The 23,891-nt window shown below is 48.0% G+C and overlaps 1 protein-coding gene across 2 annotated transcripts in view; it reads right to left on the reverse strand.

Moving 5' to 3' along the window:
• The window catches only part of SLC4A5 (solute carrier family 4 member 5), a 134,639-nt gene that overhangs the window by 65,501 nt on the left and 45,247 nt on the right, over positions 1-23,891 (reverse strand). For both annotated transcript variants that reach the window (XM_089773825.1, XM_089773824.1), the window contains exons 5-7: positions 20,280-20,435; positions 11,791-11,886; positions 5,878-5,933 (exon numbers count right to left, since the gene is read on the reverse strand). In XM_089773825.1, the coding sequence (XP_089629951.1) occupies positions 5,878-5,933; positions 11,791-11,886; positions 20,280-20,435 (308 nt within the window). The remainder of the gene's footprint in view (positions 1-5,877; positions 5,934-11,790; positions 11,887-20,279; positions 20,436-23,891) is intronic.

Below are 23,891 nucleotides of genomic sequence, written 5' to 3' on the forward strand. Positions count from 1 at the left end.
CAGAGGCAGGAAGTGGTGAGGGGAGCCGGTGCCCATGAGCAGCTGGCTTTTAAGACTGCTCCTCATGAACACCGGATCTCATGCCGCTGCCTCTGACAGAGAGGTAGCACACAGATAGCAGGGGGCTCCCCAGGCACCCCCGGGGACTATGGAATAGTCGTGTAACTGCTAAGATTTGATGTGGTTACACGACTATTCAATTACCCACTATCTAAGATCCCTAATAATTTCCACTGAATAATAAATGCTGCTATGAAACCATGGCATATCATGACTGTATGAACAAACCAATTCTATAAGCTCTGTACTCCCATGCTGCCAAACTTACTTTTTAAAATATAACTTGTCACTCAGAAGTTGCACAAACAAATGATTATAACATTTTGAAAAAAAATACTACTTCCCACATAAAGAGCACAGCGACTAATTTAATTTTTTAGGACCAGCTGGCAAACATCCTGCTGAAGTGCTTGAAATATGACAGTGCTTAAGTGTTTAAAGCCCTCAGTTACAAACTGCTGGATTAGTGGAAAAGTAGGATTCTTACCTGTGGAATGTGGCTACTCACTTGCCATTTAACTTTTTGTTTCACATCATCCTGAGTGGTGGTTTCTGGAGATCTCTCAAGGTCTCAGATAAGGGATTCTAATCGCCAACAAGTTAGCATTCACTGCCTGACAGGGTTAAAACTCCTGTGCCTGTATTCATCTGTAGATCTTTATTCCAGTAGTACCATTTGCTCCATTAAAAAAAAAGGGGGTCATCTCAGTATTTCTGTGGTTCAGAAGATCTATATCTAAAATTTGCTTCTACAAATGGCACTTCAGGATGATGCGAAACAAAGAATCAAAAGGTGAGTAGCCTTATTCCACATGTAAGAATAGTACTTAGCTGTAATATAGTAACTTTTATCTGAGGATTTTAAACACTTCTTCAAATATTAAATCTTACAACAAACTTGTGGAATATTTTACCCACATGACAGATGGCTGAATTGTGCACCCAGGGGTTAAGTGACTTGACAAAAGCCAAGCAGTGAATAAGTAGCAAAGTCAGGAAAAGAACCCATGAGTCCCAATTGTAGGTGCCTACTTTCACTACAGGTTCAACCTCAACATCTGTGGTGCAACATGATGTAAGTTAGCTGGATGTCCGCGTATAGTGGGTGTGGCCAATTTTTCCACTGTCCCATAAAGTTTGTTTACAGCCACTGGTCCTGGCTCTCAGTGTTCTGTCCTGTTACTTAGCTCGGATTTTCCCCTAAATGTCTTCTAAGGGCCCAGTAAGCAGTGGAAGTGTTGCTAATGCTGCCAGATAATATTGATCTCCTGTGGTCTGGCAAATTCTCTGATTTCACACCGGTCAGGTTCCAAGGGTGCCGGACTACAGAGATTCAACCTGTACTAGGTAACACGGCTGTACATAGCTAAGGACAGAAGCCAGAATCATAGAATACTTGAACTGGAAGGGACCTCGAGAGATCATCAAATCCAGTCCCCTGCCTTTTCGGCAGGATCAAGCACCATCTAGACCATCCCTGATAGGTGTCTGTCTAACCTGCTTGTAAATATCTCCAGTGATGGAGATTCTACAACCTCCCTAGGCAATTTATTCCAGTGTTTAATCACTCTGACTGATAGGATTCTTAGCATTCTGCTCTAACCACTAGACAATAATCTCTCCTATAACTGGGAAAAGACGACAGCAGTTCTGGTGCCTACTGACCTACTTAGACTAACTACAATTGAGAATAGAAGCCAAGAGTCCTCACTGCCAATATCTGGCTCCAATCACTAGATACTCTCTCTCCGAAACAGAGCCTCAGCCTTCCCTTGTGTCCCTGTGGCTTATTTGAGCTAAATGCCAGCTCTGTGCAGGGTCACTGAAATTGTGAAGGGTTATAGACAAGTCTGAGACAGGAATAGTGTGTCTCTTCCTGATGAGGTCGAAGGGAGCTAGATGATGCGGTAAGGTCATGTTCAGGACCAAACAGCTTTCGTAAGTGAAAGGGTTTCAGTGTGATGGATGGAAGGGCAGAAAGAAAAAGCCCATGTTGGTCTCACATGAGGCGCGTGGGTGGTTAGCGGCTGCGTGAGGCAGCCCAGATTTCTAATGCCTGGTCTACGCAAAACTCTTTGGTGACAAAGCCCCGAGAATGTTCACATTGTGACGTGACAAAAGATGAGACACACACCCAGCTTTGGGGACAAAACACTTCCACTGCTGCACAAGACTTTTGTCTCCTCCCTGTCCATTTATCGTCGACAATCATGTTGTGTGTATTCTTTTTTCTGTCAAGTTTATCGACCTCCAGCGTGTTTCCCCACAATGCCCAATTAGACACTCTGGCCAGCTCTTTGAACTCCGCTGCTCTGTAAAGGGATCTTGCTGGGAGAGGGTGTCGAAGCTTTGCCTGAGGTACGTATTAACTTTCCCATGGAGATTCTATGGCAGGGCTGCCATTTCCCCACGGCCGTGGTACGACCCAATCCTAAATCTTTCCTCAAATGGCAACCAAGGTGGCACAGAGCTTGGCTACATAAGAAGAGGGGCACCTCCCCCATCTAGCAGGCAGAACGCGAGCCTGGGTTTGCTTGTTAACCTTCAGCATGTGCAGCTGCTGCACAAGCCCATGCCCGTCTCTCATTCCCTTCTTTCCCCCCACCTTTAAAAACTCACCATGATCAAAGGGCCTGGAGAAAGACCTGTGTTTGTTGCTAGGGTAACAAGAAAAGTGGCAAGTTTTGTTCAGAGATGTGCGTGTTAGTGAATGTTACAACCTTTACCATGAACCGTACAGTCACTCCGTTGTTAATGGTTACGCTTTCAGACCAGACCTTGAGAAGTCATGTACGTTCCTCATCAGATAGTGTAAGGAAAAAACCATGGTAGACGAGGGAGGATCTGGTCAAGGATGTGTTGCATCACTCAACACTTCAAGCAGAGAAGAGAGAGCAAAAAAGAGTGACAGAGATCCAAGTGAGCACACAAATCACTGAACGCATGCTGAAGCTCATGGAAGACCAAAATGAGATGTTGAAGGGTGTTATCAAGATGTCAAGCGAACAAAACCAGAGGCCCCCCTGTCAACACACAGAACTTTTTTTCACAGCAACCATCCCTCCATGCCCACACATCAACTTCCATGGCAGCACATGCAAAATTCTTTTTTCCCTGGCCCCACACTCATTTTCATAATCATGTCATGTTTTTTCCCTCCCCATCACAGTCCAGTCTCTGTGAAAGCAGCTGTTTGACTTCAACAGCTGGATCTGAATACCATTGCAAGGTTTTCCAGTAACTCTTACCATTGAACATACCGATTGAAAGACATCAGCAAAGACAATGTTTAAAGACATGAGTTTATTTTATCTGACACAACCCACACTAATGGCTCTAGCCCTGTAGAAGCCTGAAATATCCGTTGGGTTTCATGGGAATACCTTGCTCCGGTAGCAACCCCAACACACAAATGTCAGCATGGACAGTCTCAGAATGGTTCCTCAGGGCCTCCCTGATATTGATGGTCACCCTATGGGCATCTCTGACCACACGAGTGTCTGGCTGTTAAATTGTGCATCCTGCTGCTGTGTCTTGTTGTTCACCCTTACTCTCACACAAATTATGTAAGCAACAGCATGTGGCCACCACCTTGTGGCTATGATCCTCTAAAAGGTCCAGGCTGTCATAAAGACACCTCCATCTCGCTTTCAATCTGCCAAAGGCACATTCAACAATCATACAGCACTGGCTTTGCCTGTTGTTGAATCGTTCCTTACTGCTGTCCAGATGCCCCGTATAAGGGGTAAGTTGCATCACTTAGGATCACTATGGGCATTTCCAGATAAATTTCTGGGATGAAAAGAAAGTCCCAGCCTGCAGCTTTCTGAATAGGCCACTGTTCCTCAAGATGTGTGCCTCATGCACCCCTCAGTGCTGGTTTCCCTAGCCCAGAAGCGATGGTCTATGGTAGACAGCTGATCTGTGACAGGCCAACGCAACGACAATTCGTTGGCGTCCATCTCACCATTGTTGTCCATATACGAGTCTTCGTCCTCTGCTATTAATTGCATAAGTAGCTGTGCTGCAATGGGCGATGTCCAAACACACTGAACACAACTTGGGAGACAATTGTGGAATCCACAGCAGATGCTGGAGTTTGCAACAAGGTCAGAAGCCCAGGGAGGGCTGGGAAGCAAAGAGGTGACTGACGTGACATTTTTCACATTTCCAAAATACATAGTGCTACATTGAGCAAACACACAGTGCTTAGTGACCAAAGGTGACTGGAGTAATTGTGGGACGCTTACCCACAGTGCTTTTCTCTGTCGACAGCATGCCAGCCATGTGGCCATGAAATGTCGACAACAGGAGGCAGAAAAACATGTTGCCTTTGTGTTATCGGAGTCATTATAATGCTTTGCACACCACTTTCATAGGAATTCCACTAGCATTTAAACGCAGCCGTTGTGAGGAGAGAGATCATGACAACATTCCATGTCATATGGCAGAAACATTGTCCATATAGATGCAGAATATTACAGCAGACGCATGCACACTATGCTCTCACAGCGCTTTTGTTTTTTCTTGGTTGCTGTTTGCACTTACACACAAAAGTCAAGCTGATGGGTTGCTCTGTGTGTATGAAAAAACACAACCATCTACTAAGTTCTTATTTCCCCATGATCGCTGGCTTTTCCATCCCTAGATTAGTAATATTTCTAAACAGTCCACTTTGTCTTCATCTCTGTTACATTCTGCAACTAACTCCACCTCCTTACAAACCCATCGATCCTTCCATGTACACCCCGATTCCTCTTCTGTTCAGATGTTCCTTGTTCTATCTCTTCCCAAAGCTCACAAGAGTTTTTCCTCCTTGCCCAAAAACTCTAAACTCCTCCCCACAAAAGTACTGCTGCTCTGTTTTCATTGCTCCTAATCTGCTTTTCCTGCTGCCCTGAATTTGGCACGGGTATTGGACAGGGCTGATGTCAACTGAGTTACCGGAGATCAATATATGTATGAATTGCATTAATTAGAAATCTGTGCATTTCCACTCTGTCAATAAGACCACAAGACTCACATGGGTCTTTTCTCATGTTGAATGCAGAAAAACCCTTTGACGTATTAACTCTCAATACAATCCAGGTCCTGGCTCCAGCTCCTTTGTGTTCCCAGAGCATTAGTCAGAAGAACACACTATCCTCACCCCAGCACACACGGAAGTCGAAGTTTCATCTGAGGATCTCAAAGGGCTTCACAAATATTAACTAAGCGCCAAGGAGACAGGTGGTATCAACACTGACGCACAGAGCAGAAATGGGACTTTCCCAAAGTTATTGGATGCATGATGCTTTTTCCCTTCCCTTCCCTTCCCTTCCCATGAGAATTTTTGACATTTAGAATTTTGTCCGGTCCCGAATTGAGATAAAAATCGAAATCTTAAAAATTGTCATGACCAGAAAATCCTCCTCCCCCCGCATTTTTTTTAGTTTGGGCAAAAAACAATCATTGACTGACAGAGGATACGAAGAATCTTCTAGGAACAGGTTACTCTGTAAGCATTCACTTTGAAGCATCCTATAATAAATGGGAATAAAATACTGGACTAGTTCAACTCTGTGAGTTTTATATTTCAAACAATCTACTAGATTGTGGATTAAAATTAGACACAGAATTCTGTTGAACATAGGAGATGCATGCATTTGCATATGCCCTGCGTGAACACAATCAACTTTGGGGCCCCTCATATTTACAGTTTATGGACGAGAGTACAACAGCAGATACATGTTTTTCTCCCCCCATATAAAGGGAGGCCGTCGGTCATTACGATACACAGAAAACCTTGGTCCACAAAAGACTTTTAGAACTTACTACCTGATCTGTGCTTGGAGTATCTGTAATGTCATTCATGCTTCTGCTTTGTGCATGGCCTAAAGAAAGCACAAGGATAAGACACAATAAGAGACACGTAGAGGCCACAGATTTTCTATGTACAGCTTCCCAGGCCTGTATTATGCCCTTCATCTGTGTGGCTGACAAACTGTTATGTATTTTTGTTAGTCTCTAAAGATGCAATTACATTGCACTGTTATTTCGAGATAACAATGCGAGCGACTACACAGCCATTCTGTTATTTCGAAATAATTTCGGAATAAAGGACGGCTTATTCCAAAATCTGTAAACTTCATTCTACAAGGAATAACGCCTATTCCAAAATAGCTATTTCAAAATAACACACGTGTAAATGCTCCACTGCTGCTATTTCGAAATAGTCCCTCCCCAGGGCCATTCTAAATTATTCCTCCCCATTGCCTCCTGGGGTGCTAAATCGAGATAGCACGCCTACATTAGGGAAGCCTGCTTTGGATTAATTTTGAGGCCTCCCTGCAGTGTAGCTGTGTTATTTCAAAATAAGATATTTTGGAATAACTATTCCGGAATAGCTTATTTCGAAATAGCCCTGCAGTGTAAATGTACCCTAAGGTGCTACAGGACTATTCGTTTTGTTAAAAAGGAGAATTCAATAATAAGTTTGCTCTCACGCAGGCCAGATTCTGGTTTAATTCACACCAAGATAAATCTGGTGTGTCTAACCTGGACTATCTCCTGATTTAACATGGCATACATGTGATCAGAACGGAGTAACCCTGGTGGAGTTGACTCGATTTGTACCAGTGTAACTAGCATGAGATTCCGGCCATGTGTTGACACTTACCTCCTACATTGCATAGGCCAAATCGGGCCCTCACATTAGCATTTACAACTCTCATTGAGTTAATGAGTATAGCATAGATGGATCTGAGCAGATCTGTTCCTTTTGTTTGTTTAGTATCAGAGGGGTTAGTCAGAGCCATGTTAGTCTGAATCTGCAAAAGCGACGAGAAGTCCTGTGGCACCTTATAGACTAACTGAAGTGTAGGAGCATAAGCTTTCGTGGGCAAAGACCCACTTCGTCAGATGCATGTCACGCAAGTGGGTCTTTGCCCACAAAAGCTTATGCTCCTACACTTCAGTTAGTCTATAAGGTGCCACAGGACTCCTCGTCGCTTTTGTTTGTTTGTTTGTTTCTTTAACCCTCTTCTTGTGATATGTTGCCACAGATTCCACTTTTTACCATCAGGGCTTTCTCAAGGTTTGTGCTAAGTCTCAATAGCATGAAAGTTCCCACATATAACATTAGTGGGTAGTTAATGAAAGCTTTTGGGGGTACTCTAATGTGGGGTTGATAAGTCACTCATCTCTCAAAGCTTATCAATTTCTAGTAAACCTGCAGCTTCTCCCCCCCCCCCCCCCCTCGCCCCCTGCAATCAGGATATCATCTGCCAGGAATACCTAGCAATAAACAAAGATGAAGGAATTAATTCTGTTACTCACTAAAAGCTGCTTTTTTTGTTGCTTTAAGGGCTATAATAAATGTAAGCTCATTTTTTTTATACAGCCCTTCCCACCCAGGTTTGTAGTTTTAAAATTTCCTATTTTTCAAAATGTATTTCTCTTCACAATTCTACAGGGAAATCCAACTGTCTGCAAATAAAGGGGGAGCAATGAAATGGACTCAAACAGACACAATGTGGCTAAATATTCAAAGTAAACAAGCTGAACTCTCCCCCCAGAAATGAGCTCCCAATTTCTTTTCATTACAGTAATTTTAAATGTGGCTTGCAAAAATAGCCCAGAAAACATTTTCAGACAGTTGGCTTGGTGGTTAGGGACCCGGGAGATCTGGCTTCTGTCTCCAGTTTTCCTGCCAAGTTCTTGAGGGCATGTCTACACTACGGAGAAGATCGACCCTCCGGAGGTCCATCTTCTAGTGTTTGATTTAGCAGGTGCAAAGCAGATTGTGTATCTTAAGCTGACCTTCCTGGTCTAGTGTAGACCTAGGCTGCGTGACCAGGGCTCATCAATTTAGGTACCAGATAAAGGGAGCTAGGCAGCTAATTATCTTTTTAAATCTGGCCCTTTTGAGTCCTTGTTCCTTGATTCCCCATCTAGACACTAATAATTCTTCTTGTCCACTGTGTCATCCGTTCAGCAATTTGGGGGCTGGTACTGTCTTTTACTATGCACAGCAGACCCTCAGCATTACCGTCTTGGGAATAGAGGTTGTTCCTAACTCTGAAATGTTCATAAGTCTGAACAAACCGTTACTGTGGTTCTTTAAAAATTAACAACAGAACATTGACTTAATGCAGCTTTGACACTTTACTCTGCAGACAACATTGCTGCTTTCCCTTTTCGTTTAGTAGTTTACTTTAAGAGTGCTGTTCTGAGTTTTGTTTTTGGCCGGTGCTGTTGCGTGGCTGATTGCGTACTCTTGGTTCCAGTGGAGGTGTGTGGGGGACTACTCGGTTTGCAACTCTGAGGTTCTGCAGTACCAAGGTGCTCTTGTACTTCACAATGCTGCCCTGGTCTCTGATGAAGCAAAAAGAAGCCACAGGAGCAGCAAGAAGTGCGGGTCTAAACTTGACGGGCTCCCTTTAATTACTTCTGTTCAAGCAACAGGTTCTCCTTCAAAGAACCATTTAGCTGGCCTAGAAGAACCAGCTCAGAGCTAAATAAGTTCTAGAGCTTGACACCCACTTCCAGATAAAATTCTCCAATTTATTCGGAAGCTGCAATTTTTATGCTGGTGGGGTTGCTAATGGGAGCAAGACAGCATGTCTGCAGCAGCACCGCTATAGTGTAGACACTTCCTACATCAATAGGTAGTGCCACATTTATGCCCCAGCTAAGTAAACTACGTCTTAGGGTCATAGATTATGAGGGGCTTCTACATACAAAAAAATTACTGGTTTTCAGTTGGCTCTTCGTCTATGTACTGGTATATAAGCAAAGGTAAAACTTGATTATTTCTATTTCCATTGTCCTTTCTGTTAGAATAATACACATTTTTTAAAAACAACAACGAATAGTTTAGCAGCACCTTAAAGACTAACAAAACATGTAGATGGTATCATGAGCTTTCGTGGGTACAACCCTTGTGGGTACAACAAAAGCTCATGATACCATCTACATGTTTTGTTAGTCTTTAAGGTGCTGCTAGACTATTCGTTGTTTAAGTTTTTCCAGTTACAGACTCAGGGTGTGTCTAGACTACCTAGTTTTGTTGACAAAAGTGGACTTTTGTCGACAAAACTATACCAGCGTCTACACTACCGCTGAGTTCTGTCGACATAACGTCGATAGAACTCAGCAGTTTTGTCGACGCTGGTATACCTCATTTTACGAGGCATAACACCTTCTGTCGACAGAACTCTGTCGACAGAAGGTGTTATTGCCTGTAACGTTGCGTCCAGACTATGGAGTTCTGTCGACAAAGCAGCTTGCTTTGTCGACAGAACTCAATGTGTCTGGACGCTCTTTGTCGACGGAAGTTTTGTCGACAGTATCTGTCGACAAAACTTCCGTCGACAAAACGCGGTAGTCTAGACGTACCCTAACTTGGCTACCCCTCTGAAGTGTTTACACATTTCTATGGTAATGGTTGGGGGGGGAGGGGGAGTTCTCTTAAAGCTGACATGCCACAGGGCTTCACTGTGCCTGAATCTTAACCTGTCAACAGGGGCGTTTTTACCGTCTATAAATCTCAGAGGGGGAGCTGTGTTAGGATTATGCATTGTTTTTAAAGTTACAGACTGTGGCACCCTACGGCATGTCTACACTAAGAAATTATTTTGACATAATACCCAAAATAACTATTTTGAAATAAGCTTCTTCCCCAAGGAAAGCAGGAGTTATTATTTCAAAATAACCAGCCCCTTATTTAGAAATAACAGGCTTGGCAGTGTGGATGCTCGTCTTGTAACTTCGAAACAAGGGGAGTTACTTCAAAATAACTCCCTAGTGTAGACCAAGGCTTAGAGACTAACAAATATATATATAGAATCATGCACTTTCATGGGCAAAACACACTTCTCAAGATGAAATGAGTTTTGCCCATGCAAGCTCATGATACTGTATGTATGTATATATTTGTTAGTCTCTACAGTGCCACAGAACTACTTGTTATTTTTACCGTCTATGTAGTTAATTCACCTCCTCCAGTGGTGGTAGCTCGGTTGATGGAAGAACTAGGGGGTTTAGATCAACCTGATTATGCTATAGCTATGTTGTACCGCCCTGGTCCAGCATCCTTGGGATCTAACCGGTCCCAAATGAGGGAATTTGCTGGACCAGGGGAGGTTCCCTGTTACCGGCCCCCCAGCCTCCCACTGGCTCTGTTTTCAGCTGGTCATCCTGCCGCTGGCCCAGGTTCGGCTGGCTGCCATGGCCCTGGCCCCCTTGCTCTGCTCCCCTGATAGGCCCCACCATGTTCCCAGGACTCCCAGCCCTCCTGTTTCCTGACTCCAGGCCTCAGGGGCTCTCAGCCTGGGAACATCCGCAGTCCTGTTGGACCATGGATGCTGCTGGATCAGAGATTTCCGGTTTAGGGAGGTGCGACCTGCACATACATACTTACTAGTATAACACAGGGGAGTCACCTACCAAGTGCAGGACCAGCGTTAATGAGGCCCATTCAGTCAGGGTGAATGTGGCCGGACACTTGGTTGTTTTTACAGTTACAGTGTGAGGAAGTGGAATCTAGCTCGCTCTGATTTCTGCCAGTTATAGTCATTACTTAGAGCGTCATTTTCAGAGGGAAAAGTGATTTTTCTAAGGGCTGTGGCAGAGCTCGGGCGGTGCCCGGGGGACCTACGCTTCTCACAGACGGTGTTCAGCCTCAGAGGCTGGCTGTGACTCACCCCATGGCCTCTTCCTTTTTACTAGGGGCAGGAGTCAGAGCCCACAGAGCCATACTCACCACAGGCTAGCCCATAGGATGGTCTCCTTTTCCAGAGACAGACCCTGTACTGGCATGGGAAGGATGGGGGGAACCCGGGCCTACCCACTACTACGGGTTCCAGCCCAGGGACTCTAAGGCAGTGGCATCAGATTGGTTTTGTTCCACTCTCAGGCTAGGTCTACACGACAAGGTTTTTGCACAAAAACGGCCGTTAAACGGCAGAACAGAGGGCTTTTTGCGGTGTAGGTAAACCTCCTTCTACGAGGCATAACTCCTTTTCACGCTACAGCTGTTGCACAAAAAGGCGTGTGTGGGCGCTCTGCAGGGGTTTCTTGCGCAAGAGTGTCCATGAAGTGTGGACGTGCTTTTGCGCAAGAATTCTGCAGTGTAGACGTGACCTCAGTCTGGCAACTACTTCTCTGGGCCACTTCCCCAAACAATCCCTCTGGTACCTGAGCTGCCTGTCCTGCTCCTCCACAGCTCTCTGCCTGACTCGCAGTTCTCAGCTCTCACTCAAACACCTCTCACTCCCAGAACTTTGGATCCTTCCCTCTGCCTTGTGCACCCCTGACCAAACAGAAAAGGAGCCCTTTTAAACCAGTCTCAACTGGCTCTTGATTGGCCCCCGGGGGTTCTGATTAGCCTGACTCCGGAAGGCTCCTAATTAGCTCCAGGCGTTCCAATTGGCCTGATTGTCCAGACTGCTTCTGGAAAGTTCCTGCTGGTTCTAGGCCAGCCCCTGCCAGTTTACTCAGGGACCAGAGACCTGCTTAATCAAGGACTCAGATACCTCCCTTCGAGTGCCACCTGGCCTGACCCTGTCAGAGCCCATTCTCACTTCTCACTCTATGCAATAGTTGGGTACAACCGAGGCCCAAGAGATTATATGTGTTTCCAAACATGAGTCAGTTGCATAACTCAGGAGTATGGATTCCCAGCCAGGTGTGTGTTCTGCCAGGCACTGCTGCCTCTGTAAGCAAGTAAGCAATTGTTGTCCAACTTACGTAAACGTCCATAATTTGCATTCTGTCTCATTCTGAGATCTTCGGTGGAGCGGTGGAAACTCGCCCCTGCTGCTGGGCTCCGGACAGGACTGCGATCTGCAGGGGAGGGAGCATTTAGATCATAGGCGTGTGTGTAATCATCTGTCAGCAAATGCTGCCTGCTCGGATCATGCACGGCCATTAATGAATGCAGCTTGGTATTCAAACCAGGGCAGCAAGGGGTGAAAACTAATTGCCAGTGCATCACTTGGATGGGGTTCTTAGATCTCCCACACCTACTGACACTTTGCAAGTTTGGCTATGAATTCAGCATCATTTCCCGCTATTGGCTCAGGGAGAGTAGTTTTTCTATGAGGAAGGAATGGGCATACTTCTGACAGGATATTTTAAATATTTTCTTTGCAGGGTGAATTTCAGCCCTGTGCACAGGGCCAATATAAGGGCTATGCCACTTACTTTTGTCCCATTTAAGCCCTATTTGGAGGCCTTAAAGGGCATTTAATTGGCTCTCTCTCCGAACAAGACTGAACATCACACAGTGTGAATACATACTCCACTGGTCTTTGTGCTCACTGTTCAGATGCTATGGTTGTAACTGGCAAAAGAAATGGACCAAGCAAATAGAACTTTGTCATCAATTCCACTGGCAGGGTGTGTCACACACTGACAATAGCCTGTATTATCCTGAACAACTGTTCTGGAATTAAGATAATTCAGTGAAGTTTAAGTTAAACCGTATCGAATTAGGGCTAATACTTCTTGGGCGCCCTGCGTTAAAAATGTGTGTTATCGTGGCACTGTGTGTGCTTTCTCTAGCAGGGAAGGGGGATGCTAATGGGGATGTAAAATCCTGTTTCAAATGTTAACTGGTTAAACTATATATGTTAACCGGCCCGGCGCATTGCGCTGCTGCCGGGGCGCCGCTGAAGCAGTGTATGATCCATGGTGCATTGTGGTGGGCCCAGCCCGCGGCATGGTAAGATGGGGGCTGCTCTAGCCAGGCAGGGCCGGGCCCACCACATCACGGGCAGGGCCTGTTCCAGCTGGGTCAGGCGCTGGTTAACTGGTTACGGTGATAAGCATGCTGGCACAGCAACACTTACCAGATAACCAGTTCCCCTTTTACACCCTCAGATGCAAGAAACTTCCTCGAGTATCATCCCTTTGGAGTCACCCTCTGGCTTATACTAATTTAAAATGGCTCCTGCAGCAGGGACCAAAAGACAAAAAGGGGGTTGGATAAATAGTCTTCTGCGTGATCCAGCTAACAGCCAGGACCTCTGACCCTCGGAGGTCCAGGGCAGGGTTGGAAGGACGGGGTCTGCTGAGGCTCCATTAGCCTGGAAGCTTCTTCTGGGTTGAAGCTGTGCTGAACTTGGGACCACAAAGGAATCTCCTCGGGGTGGGGGTTGAAGGGCTGCTCCTGCCAGCACCCAAGAGAAGGGACAAGGGATGCAAACTGCCAGTGTGGGAAATACACCATGAAGGCAGGGGACTGTGCAATCTGGAGACAGCCTGGTCCGGAGGGAGGGGAGGAGGGAGAGGCAGGTCTCCACACAAGAAGGGAAAGACCTGAGAGTGGGTGCCCTTGCCTGGACCCATAAGGGAGAATACAAGGCAACTGCCCTGCATTGTGATACACACAAGGCGACTTGGTTTACAGCAGCTCACCGCTCACCGCTCACTCTCTCTCAGCTCTCCTGGGCTCACGAGCAAACATTCGCACAAACACAGCTTGGCCCCTAAAAAGAGCAGGCAGAACTCCGAAAACACACAAAAGGGCCCAATTCTGATCCAGTGTATGCTGTGGTGTAATCCTGTCCCTTTGCTGGAGCCACACCTGATTTACCCCGGTGTAAACAAGGTCAGAACGAGACCCACAGCCTAGATCTTTGGAGTAAGGCGGCGCTGTTTTCAACACAGACGCAGTTGAGAGCGGAGCGACACTGCAAGCGTTTATGGAGATTCAGCATCTTCTCACTGTGAGATTCAATGCTGATGCCAGCCAAGGTAGGATCCTGTCCTGTGATAGAAAACGCCTCAGAAGGGCTGGTCCGAAAATGGAATTTGTGTTCCTCAGGGAATTCCAACATTTTCAACAACCCCCAAACTTTCCTCAAAGTGAGAATTCCAAAAATAGTTGCTAGTATAAAAACATTTGCTCTTTTATACCATATTAAATACAGCCGATCCCTAAGTTACAAACGGGTTACGGACCAAACACTTGGCCATAACTCGAAATGTTCATAAGTCGGACCCCATTGAGTTACATTGCGACCGTGCTGTTCGTAAATGCGGGTTGCGTTCGTAACTTGGGGACTGTCTTTATGACCACTTAATGGGAGTTTTGGTTGTAAATGCGAACGGTTTTAAATCGACCGTTCGTAACTCAGGGACCAGCTGTATTACATAGGTGCGGTAACTAGCGGTGCACCCGGACCCCCTGGCCTGAAGTGGTTTCCATCATTACAGGGTTTACGTTTTGGTTCAATGGCTCTCAGTCCCCACTATACAAATTATTCCAGAACCCCTCAAATGTTAAACAGAACATATCCCCAATATTCTACACTCTATACATGCAACATAGGAATCTATTCAAATCTATATTTTAATATAACATGAAAGTCAAAAGAAAATGAAACTCAACTTTCATTCAAATTGTTTTTGATATTGTCAAAACGAAGCATTTTTCAGCTTTTCCCTTAGAAAATGACGTTGAAATCTAAATGTTTCATGGGAACATGTCAATTAAATGGCATTTGTCAATGGAAAACTGGTCGGTCGAAACAGTTTTGACCAGCTCTGCTTATCGCAAACAGGCTTGAAGCACCAACAGGAACAGCAGCTGCAAGAACAATCTCTCCTGCCCAATTTAATAATGGGCCCAATGCAGCACCCACTGAAGTGGTAAAACTCCCATGGAGGGGTCACAATCTGCCCCTGCATTTCCCCATATGATGCCAATATTCCTTCCAACACCTTATTACACATACATGGAAAAAGACCCACTGTGTAAATATTGCCGAGGAGCAATAACCCCAGCCAAAAAAAAAAAAAAACCCCAGGCTAGAAATCACGAATTGACCAGACCACTGATGGGAAGGTGTGATGGGATGGACTCACCCCCACGGCCCCTCCTGCCGATAGCAGTGGGAATTAGCTCGTGCCTGCCCGTTGGACGCCTCCCGCTTCCTGGTGTCTCCCCATGTCGGTTCTGGACCCGGGTCACTCCCAGACTGTGGTGTTCTCTTCAGGACATTGCCCTCTGGCAGTGCCCACTCCAGTGTCTCTCGGCCTGTTTATCAGTCTCTGCATTCTGGGGTCCTTCCCTCCTAGGGAACCCCCAGTTTCCCTGTACCACCTTGCCTCAGCGACCCACTGCCAGTCTTCATCTAGACTCTGCCACAGGGCACACTGCAGCCTGACATGGCCACTCATCATCAGCAAGGGGGTGTGGACCTGCTGCCTTTTCCTGCCCTGGCTGCCCCTCTGCATCCCTAGCACCCTGAGGCCTTGCTTCAGGCCCTGCAGCCTGGGACAGAGGTCAGGCTTGAGCTCCCCAGCCCTGCCTGCCTTTCCCCAGCCCGGTTCTGTCTAGGGAAGCCACCAAGCTTAGCAGCCAGAACCCTCCAGCTCCACCAGCTAGAGCAAATCTGTCTCCCTTACTCCCTCCAGGAGTCCATATTCATAGAGCCCCCAGCTGGGCCCTAACCCGCAGTATCTGCCTCAGCGGTGGCCTTTGCTCTCAGTCCTTTCTCAGGGCTGGGTTCTACCCTTAAAGGGCCAGTGCATGGCACATGCCGAGTCACAGAGGAGCAAAGGGGTTAGCTCCTTGGTAAATGGTAAGTTTTCAGAGTGGAGAGAGGTAATTAGAGGTGGGGTTACCGGATGGGTAACCAGTAGGGTTGCCAGACAGTCCCCCCTCCCCCCCAAAATACCGGGCACACGGTATTTTGGTCAAGCAAAAAAAAAAAAAAAAAAAAAAGGAGCGCAGGATAACAAGTACTGTCTCTCCCCGCCATTTCCCCCGCCCCTCCTGATGGGCCCAGACTGGCGAGATCATGGCCCCACCTCTCAGCCTGGGAGTCCCACCTGGGAGGCGGGGCTACGATCCCCACTCTGAGCACGTCAGAAGCGAGGAGGGGTTAGGATTCTGTTGGGCCAAGAGTGGCCATCGCAGCCCCGCCTCCCAGCCTGGGAGTCCCAGCCACTCCCCCAGCCCCCGCCAGGCTTCTGCACATTCACAGGCTCCTAGTGCCAATCGTGGCCCCGCCTTCCAGCCGCTCCCCCCGCCCACACCAGGCTTCCATCCGGTGCGCAGCCGGAAAAATCACAATACCGGACATTGCACGTCTCCGGTATTCTCTGATTCTTTTTTTACCGGACAAAGATCACAAATACCGGACTGTCCAGTAGAATACCAGACACCTGGCAACCCTAGTTACCAGGTAGTCTCAAAAAAAATACCGGACACACTTGATTGGGGGCGGGGAGGGACCGGCCGGGAGGAAGGGGAGGCCAGGAAGTAGAGCTGGCAGGGGGGTTGGGGGCAGCGGGGCTAGCCGGGGGAGGGGTGGCCGATGGGAGCGGGGCTGGCTGGGGGTGGGGGTCGGGGGCAGGGAGGCTTGCCGGGGAAGATCAGGGGAGGGGCAGCTGGCAGAAAGCAGAGGTGGCGGAGGGGGGGGTGTCGGGCAGAGTGGGGCAGGCCGGCGGGCGGGAGGGGGCTAATCGGCCGTCAGGGAGCGGGACTGACCCGAGCACATGCAGATTTCAGGGCACTACCTGTGCCACGCACGGTCCTGGCGAAGTAAGTCCGGCTGCGGCTGCACCACGCGCTTGACCAGCGCTCAGGAGAAGGGACAGGGCTTCCCCTCGTCCTCAGATGCAACCAGAGGCTTCCAGAGCCAATCGCGTCCCACCTCCCCACCCCTTCCCTCACCTTCACCAGGCTTCTGTCCGGCGCCCCACCGGAAAACCAGAAAATACCGGACAGTTCACATGTCCGGTATTTTCTAATTTTTTTTTTACCAGACAGAGGGCCCAAAAACCGGACTGTCCAGTAGAATACCGGACACGTGGCAACCCTAATTAGAGGGGTCCCTCAAGAGTCCCTACTGGGATCAATCCTATTCAACTTATTTCTAAATGATCTGGAGAAAGGGGTAAACAGTGAGATGGCAAACTTTGCAGATGATACCAAACTGCTCAAGGTAGTTAAGACCAAAGCAGACTGTGAAGAGCTTCAAAAAGATCTCACCAAACTAAGTGACTGGGCAACAAAATGGCAAATTAAATTTAATGTTGATAAACGTAAAGTAATGCACATTGGAAAAAATAATCCCAACTATATATACAATATGACGGGGACTAATTTAGCTACAACTACTCAGGAAAGAGATCTTGAAGTCATTGTGGATAGTTCGCTGAAAACATCCACTCCGTGTGCAGCAGCAGCCAAGAAAGCAAATGGAATGTTAGGAATCATTAAAAAAGGGATAGAGAATAAGACAGAGAATATCTTATTGCCTCTATATAAACCATGGTATGCCCACATCTTGGATACGGCATACAGATGCAGCTGCTTCATCTCAAAAAAGACATATTGGTATTGGAAAAGGTTCAGAAAAGGGCAACAAAAATGACTAGGGGTTTGGAGCAGGTCCCACATGAACAGGGATTAAAAAGACTGGGACTTTCAGCTAGGAAAAGAAGACATTAGGGGGGATATGATAGAGGTCTATAAAATCATGACTGGTGTGGAAAAAATGAATAAGGAAAAGCTATTTACTTGTTCCCAAAACATAAGAACTAGGGGGGGAGAAGGGGGCCACCAAATGAAATTAATGAGTAGCAGCTTTAAAACAAACAAAAGGAAAGTTTTTTTTTTCCCGGCAGCGCACAGTTAACCTGTGGAACTCCTTGCCAGAGAATGTTGTGAAGACCAGAACTTTAACAGAGTTCAAAAAAGAGCTAGATAAATTCATGGAGGACAGGTCCATTAATACTTATTTGTCAGGATAGGTAGGAATGGTGCTCCTAGCCTCTATTTGTCAGAGGCTGGAAATGGAAGACAGGGGAGGGATCACATGATGATTCTCTGTTCTGTTCCCTCCCTCTGGGGCACCTGGCACTGGCCACTGTGGGCAGACAGGACACTGGGCTGGATGGAGCTTTGGTCTGAACCAGTCTGGCCGTGCTTATGGCCTGGCGATTCAAAGGAGCAGCAGTGGCTGGTGCCCTAGGCCCTTTAAATCGCTGTTGGAGCGCTGCATGCTTAGTGTGGCTCTAAAACCTCGGGTCGGGGGGTTGGGGGGTGGGGTGGGGAGGAGAGGCTGCACTCTCAGCAGCACGGAGGGCTGGCTGCCCCCAGTCCCACCCCTTCTGCCTAAGGCCCCGCCTCTTTCGGGAGTGTGGAACCTGCCTCCCACCCACCTGTCGGCTCCCCTGCTCAGCGAGCAAAGCTGTACTCCGAGTTCAGGGTGAATCTGAGTTGTGCTACACCCCTCTCTAGAGGCATGGATGCCTTGCTGAAGTGCATGGGAATATGCCGGGAAAGCAGGCTCCCGGAGATGACATCTGTCGGGCAGGAGTAAAACCTGAAGTTTGCACATTAGGTTAGTTCAGAAAGTAGCCTAGAGGTCAGCAAATCCAAGATTCCACCAAGGCACCTCCCATCTGAACTCACGTTAACATCGCAGACGAGAAACCGAGAAAGGTCCCTGTACAGCAGCTAAAAATGGCCGAGTTCGTTCTGTAGAGAGAGCAACCCCCTGGCAAACCACGTAAGAGCAAGCTCCCTGCACATCTCCCCAGCCCGGATGCCGTTGTCCTGGTCTGGAAGGAACCTGACATGGAGAATCAGTTTTCAACGCTCCATCCAGCCTTTGCCCTCTCTGCTGGAACGGCCACCAAAAGGTGCCATTTAGCACCCCATGGGATGACGCTACTGTGATGGGGACCTCTACGGAGACCACCTGCTTGCTTCACACAAACCAGTCTCAGAGGAATAATATTTTTCATTCACTAGCAGTCCAAGGATTTGAACTAACAACCTGCACTGACAGGCTGTAAAAGGCTGGGCCTGTAATGCTCCCTTTTGCCTCACCTCAGTTTACCCCCCTCAGGGCTGCTTAAATAAACTCCACCTGTCTTGGGTCCTCTAAACATTCCCCTGCCGTCTGTGATTTATGTACACACAATTCACACCACCACTCAGTCTTGGGCCTTTTCCCAGGAGAGTCCTCCTCTTCCCCAAGTCACTCGCAAGCTTTCCTGCCTGAACCTTTGGTCCCCTGGTATCTCGACTCAGTTTCCCCTTTTCCCAGAAGTGAATCCCAGCCTTCTGCTCTTGGCAGGAGCCTTCCAAGACTCTGTCCCCAGATTCCTCTCCCCTTTCCTCTTTATAGAGCCCAGGTATCTTCCCGTAAGCTCCAAAGAGCAGCAAATAAATCACTCACAGGTGCACTGGATGATGCTCCCGCTTCAAGGGGCCAGTCACCCAGTGACACAGGCACTACATTCCATTACCAATTTCCTGTGCCATCTGCTAGGCTACTACAAGTCCCATCCATCACTCTCTCAAGTTGCAGTGGGAGAGGTCCAGGTGGGATATTAGGAAAAACTATTTCACTAGGAGGGTGGTGAAGCACTGGGATGGGTTTCCTAGGGAAGTAGTGGAGTCTCCATCCCTAGAGGTGTTTACGTCCTGGCTTGACAAAGCCCTGGCTGGATTGGTTTAGTTGGGATTGGTCCTGCCTAGAGCAGGGGGCTGGACTTGATGGCCTTCTGAGGTCTCTTCCAGCTCTAGGATTCTCTGATTCTCTGCTGTGCTCTCACCGTCCCATCTGGCCGTAAGCTCTATAAATCTATGACCCCCAGCTCTGTTTTTATCTACCCATGTTTCACATATGGTACAAGAGCTGTATAGGATCATAGGATTGGAAGAGACCTTGGGAGGTCATCAAGTCCCCCCCCCCCGCTAAAATCCCAACTCAATCATCCCCGCCAGGGCTTTGTAAAGCCGGGACTTAAAAACCTCCAGGGATGGAGATTCCACCCCCTCCCTAGGGAACCCATTCCAGTGCTTCACCACCCTCCCAGGGAAATAGTTTTTCCTAATGTCCAACCTAGACCTCCCCCACTGCAACTTGAGCCCATTGCTCCTCGTTCTGCCATCTGCCCCCACTGAGAACAGCCTCTCCCCATCCTCCATTCACAGTAGACGAAATCCCGCAGTCTGTGTTCAGGGGGAAGCTTGTCCTGCTGACTGGAGGAACAGCATGGCCCTACTCGCTGGCTATGTCCCCATAGGTATGCATGCAGGCCGAGCAGATTGGTGTCTTGGAGCCACGGGCTGAAACGGGGCAGGTCCACTGCAGAGGGGGACATTTTACTTTCAGTCCTTACTCGGGCCCCTAAACCTCAACAGAAGTTTGGCAAAACAATGAGTAAGGATGCGGCTACGTGGGAGCCGGCTCTCGAGAACTCACTTGTGTTGGACGAGACCGATTTGCCGATGTCTGCCAAGGATCGGTGGATCGGTTTCTTGGTCTGGTGGCGGTGTTTCCTCAGGAGCACGTAGCTTATTTTCTCTCTGAGCTCTGGCTTGAGCAGACCCTCTTCTATTTGCTTTTCGATAACATCATCTGAAAGAAGAACATTGGAAGCGCATGCGTGACTCACTGGGCTGCGGCATGGCAGGAAAAAAAAAATCCCCCTCCTTGCAAACTTGAGAACTGCATCATGTTCCAAAGACTCAAGGTCAGATGGGACCATCATGAGGATCTGACCTGATGGCTGCATATCGCAGGGGGCAGGATCTCACCCACCCACTCCTGTAATAGCCCATAACCTCAGGCTGAGTTACTGAAGTCCCCAAATCATGATTTAAAGACCCCAAGTTACAGAGAATCCATCTTTTACACTAGTTTAAACCTGCAAGTGACACATGCTCCACCCTGCGGAGGAAGGCAAAAATACCTCAGTGCCTCTTCCCCTCTGCCTGGGGAAAAATTCCTTCCTGACCCCAAATGTGACAATCACTTTGACCCTGAGCACATGGGCCAGACCCACCAGCAAACTCCTGGTAAATAATTCTCTGTAGTAACTCAGAGCCTTCTCCATCCAGTGTCTCATCACGAGCCCTGGGAGATATTTGCTGCTAGCAGTTGCAGATCAGCTACATGCCGTTGTAGGCTGTCTTGTCGTACAAATGCTGTAGAGACTACATGGTGGAATTAGATCATCATAGACAAACTCACACTCATTTACTTAGAAAAAGTCCCAGGCTTTCTCAGGGGGTTTGCCTGTTTAATGGAGCATTGAAACAGGGCTTCATTGCTTTTGTTTTCTTACCGGTATCATGCCCAGTCCCTGTTTGCCCTGTGCCTTGTGTCCTCATTAACACCCGCACGATCGCTGTGTAACGCGCTAGCAGGGCGTTGCATGAACTTTTCCTCGGTGCGAAATGATGACACAGGAGGCAAAGCAGGAGAGACCAACGCCGGTTCTGATTAACGGGCCAATTCCCGCAGTCGTTGCACAGGCAAAACTCCCACCAAGGGGGAGAATCAAAGCGAGAAGATCCCGAACAAACGACATGGCAACGGAGCAGGAAGAGAGACGTGCAGCGTGCTCTCTCCAGGATGCTCTTCCTCGCAGTGTCTGGGCTGCGGTGAGGTCAGCAGCAATTCATAGGCGGCATTAACATGCCTTTCCCGTGATACAGAAATCACCGTGTTTGTCACCTCGCACGGAAATTGTGAAATCTGGTTTGACTTTCTCCTTTTGTTATTTCAGTGCAGGGTATGGAGAGACCGACCTCTTCTGATACGCTAAACTAATCCGGCTGTCCTCTCTTTTACACCCATGTAAATCCCACGGATTTCAGTGGAGTTGCTAATGATCTGACATTAGCACAGACTGGACCTTCCCTGGTCAGACACCGTTCTGACTGGTCCTGGATGAAGGATTTTGCTGGACCAGAGGAAGTCATTTCTGGCTCCCTTGCCACCGGTCCCTGCAGCCTTGGCCCAGCCACTGTATCAGAGGTAGCAGTGCGGGGTGGCAGCGGGGTGGGAGGCAGCATGTGCTGGGATCCAACTTAAAAGCTGGCTCCTGTCACACCCCGACTCCTGGGAACTGGCTGCCACCCAGGGCTGCTGCCCCTGTATCACAGGCAGCAGTGTGGGGAGGTAGCCAGCTCTCCAGGAGCAGGACTGGCAGGCAGGAGCTGGTATGTGCCCGCAGCTGGCTTAGAAGCCGGCTCCCAGCGTGCAGCAGCTCCCTGGGAGCTGGCTGCCGCCCTGTGCTGCAGGTGCATGTAACCATGGAACTTCTGAAATGTTCAGCCGTTACCCCGTTACCCAATGGCCCGCATGTTAACATCCCTAGTTGCTCCATTGAAAGGCTGACTCCAGTGCTGTCTTTCCAGGGGCAGTAATACTCAGCAAAGGGACAACCAAAAGGAAGTCGTAGAGTTCTAAGGGCACTGGGCTTTCTCGCTTGAACTTGCGGAGCAAATCGGCTGAGTTTGTGACTCACTTTCCGGGAACAGAATCACAGAAATGGCTGCGAAGCTGAGGTGATACATGGGGGGCACGTGCCCCAAACACCATGGGCAGGCGGGTCAAAGGATGGCCAGTGGCTGGTGGGAAGACTAGGGATGGGGGGAGTCTGGCGCCCCTCCCCTACCCACTGGCAGCTGCAAGGCAAGTGGAACAACGGCTTCAGCTCGCTGCGCTGCTTCGGAGAGAGAGGCCCTGCATTCACCCCCAGGAAGTGGAGCCACATGGCAGGGGAGCAAAGCAAATGGAGGCCATGTTGCTCTGCTTGCCCTGCAATGCTGGGGAGGGGCAGCAGACACCTGCTCCTGGCGCTGGCCTCTGGACCTGTTAGTCCCCCCAGGCCACATCGCTCAGGAGCAGGGAGAGGCGGAGGGGGTTGCCCTTGAGGTGGGGGAGGGGACTGTGTGGCTCCCCCACCCCCTTCATCAGTCACCTCTGTTGAGAAGTCACCAGGTCCAGGGACTCGTGCCGAGGCAGGACCAAGTAAACCTGGAGCACCCCCGACAGGTGCTCGTTCCACCTGTTTTCCAAAACTCCCATTAAGGGGATTCCAGAGCTTCCCCCAGAAGCCTATTCCAGAGCTTAACTTCCCCGAGAGTTAGGAAGTTTCCCCTAATGTCTAACCTGGCTGCAGAATAAGCCCATTACTTAATATCCCCCCTTCAGTGGATTTGGGGAGCAAAGAATCACAGTTCTTTTTATAGCTGCCATTCATATATTTGAAAACTTGTCAAATTCCTCTTCAGACTACACAGGCCCAATTTTTTAACCTTTCCTCACAGGTCAGGCTTTTAGAGATGTGTGGAGTATTTGCATCTAATTACATTTCCATGTAACAATATATAATCAAAGGAGAAAAATAAATAATCTAAGTACATGAATGCATGTAGGTTAGAAATCAATATTAGCTTCATTTCTCAGCTGTTCCACACATCCTGCTGCACAGCCGTTGCATTCTCTCATTATATTATGTAATGCACCATGAAATTAACATTCATTAATAAAAATGGAAAGCAAAACCCAGCATTAGACACTGTTAGTTTCAATGTAATTGTGCATTTGCTTTTTTCAGCTTTTTTTGCCTGACGGGTCTCAGAAGGCTTTACACACGTTAATGAGAATCCTTACTAGCGTCTGCAGGTCACAGATTAGAATCCAGGAGTCCTATCTCCAACTATTAGTCACAGGATCCTCAACACAAGTGTTTTTTAAAAAAAAATGAGTAGTCCTATGGCACCTTAGTATCATGAGATTAGTGGGTAAAACTCACTTCATCGGATAAGTTGGAATGGAAATAACAGAAACCAACACACACACACACACACACACACAGAGCGCAACAACAGTTCCTGCTGATTGTAGGATCAGTGTTAATGAGGCTAATTAAGTGGTCTGGATGTGTCCCAATCGTAGGTTTTGATGGGAAAATGCGGATGTTAAAGGCAGGGGAAATTGGCTTTGTAATATGCCAAACAATTAATGACTTTATTCAAGCCCAGGGTAACAGTGTCAAATCTGTAGATGAATTCCAGTTCA

The sequence above is a fragment of the Pelodiscus sinensis genome, chromosome 28 (genome assembly GCF_052426305.1).
Source record: "Pelodiscus sinensis isolate ZL-2025 chromosome 28, ASM5242630v1, whole genome shotgun sequence".
Taxonomy (NCBI): domain Eukaryota; kingdom Metazoa; phylum Chordata; order Testudines; family Trionychidae; genus Pelodiscus; species Pelodiscus sinensis.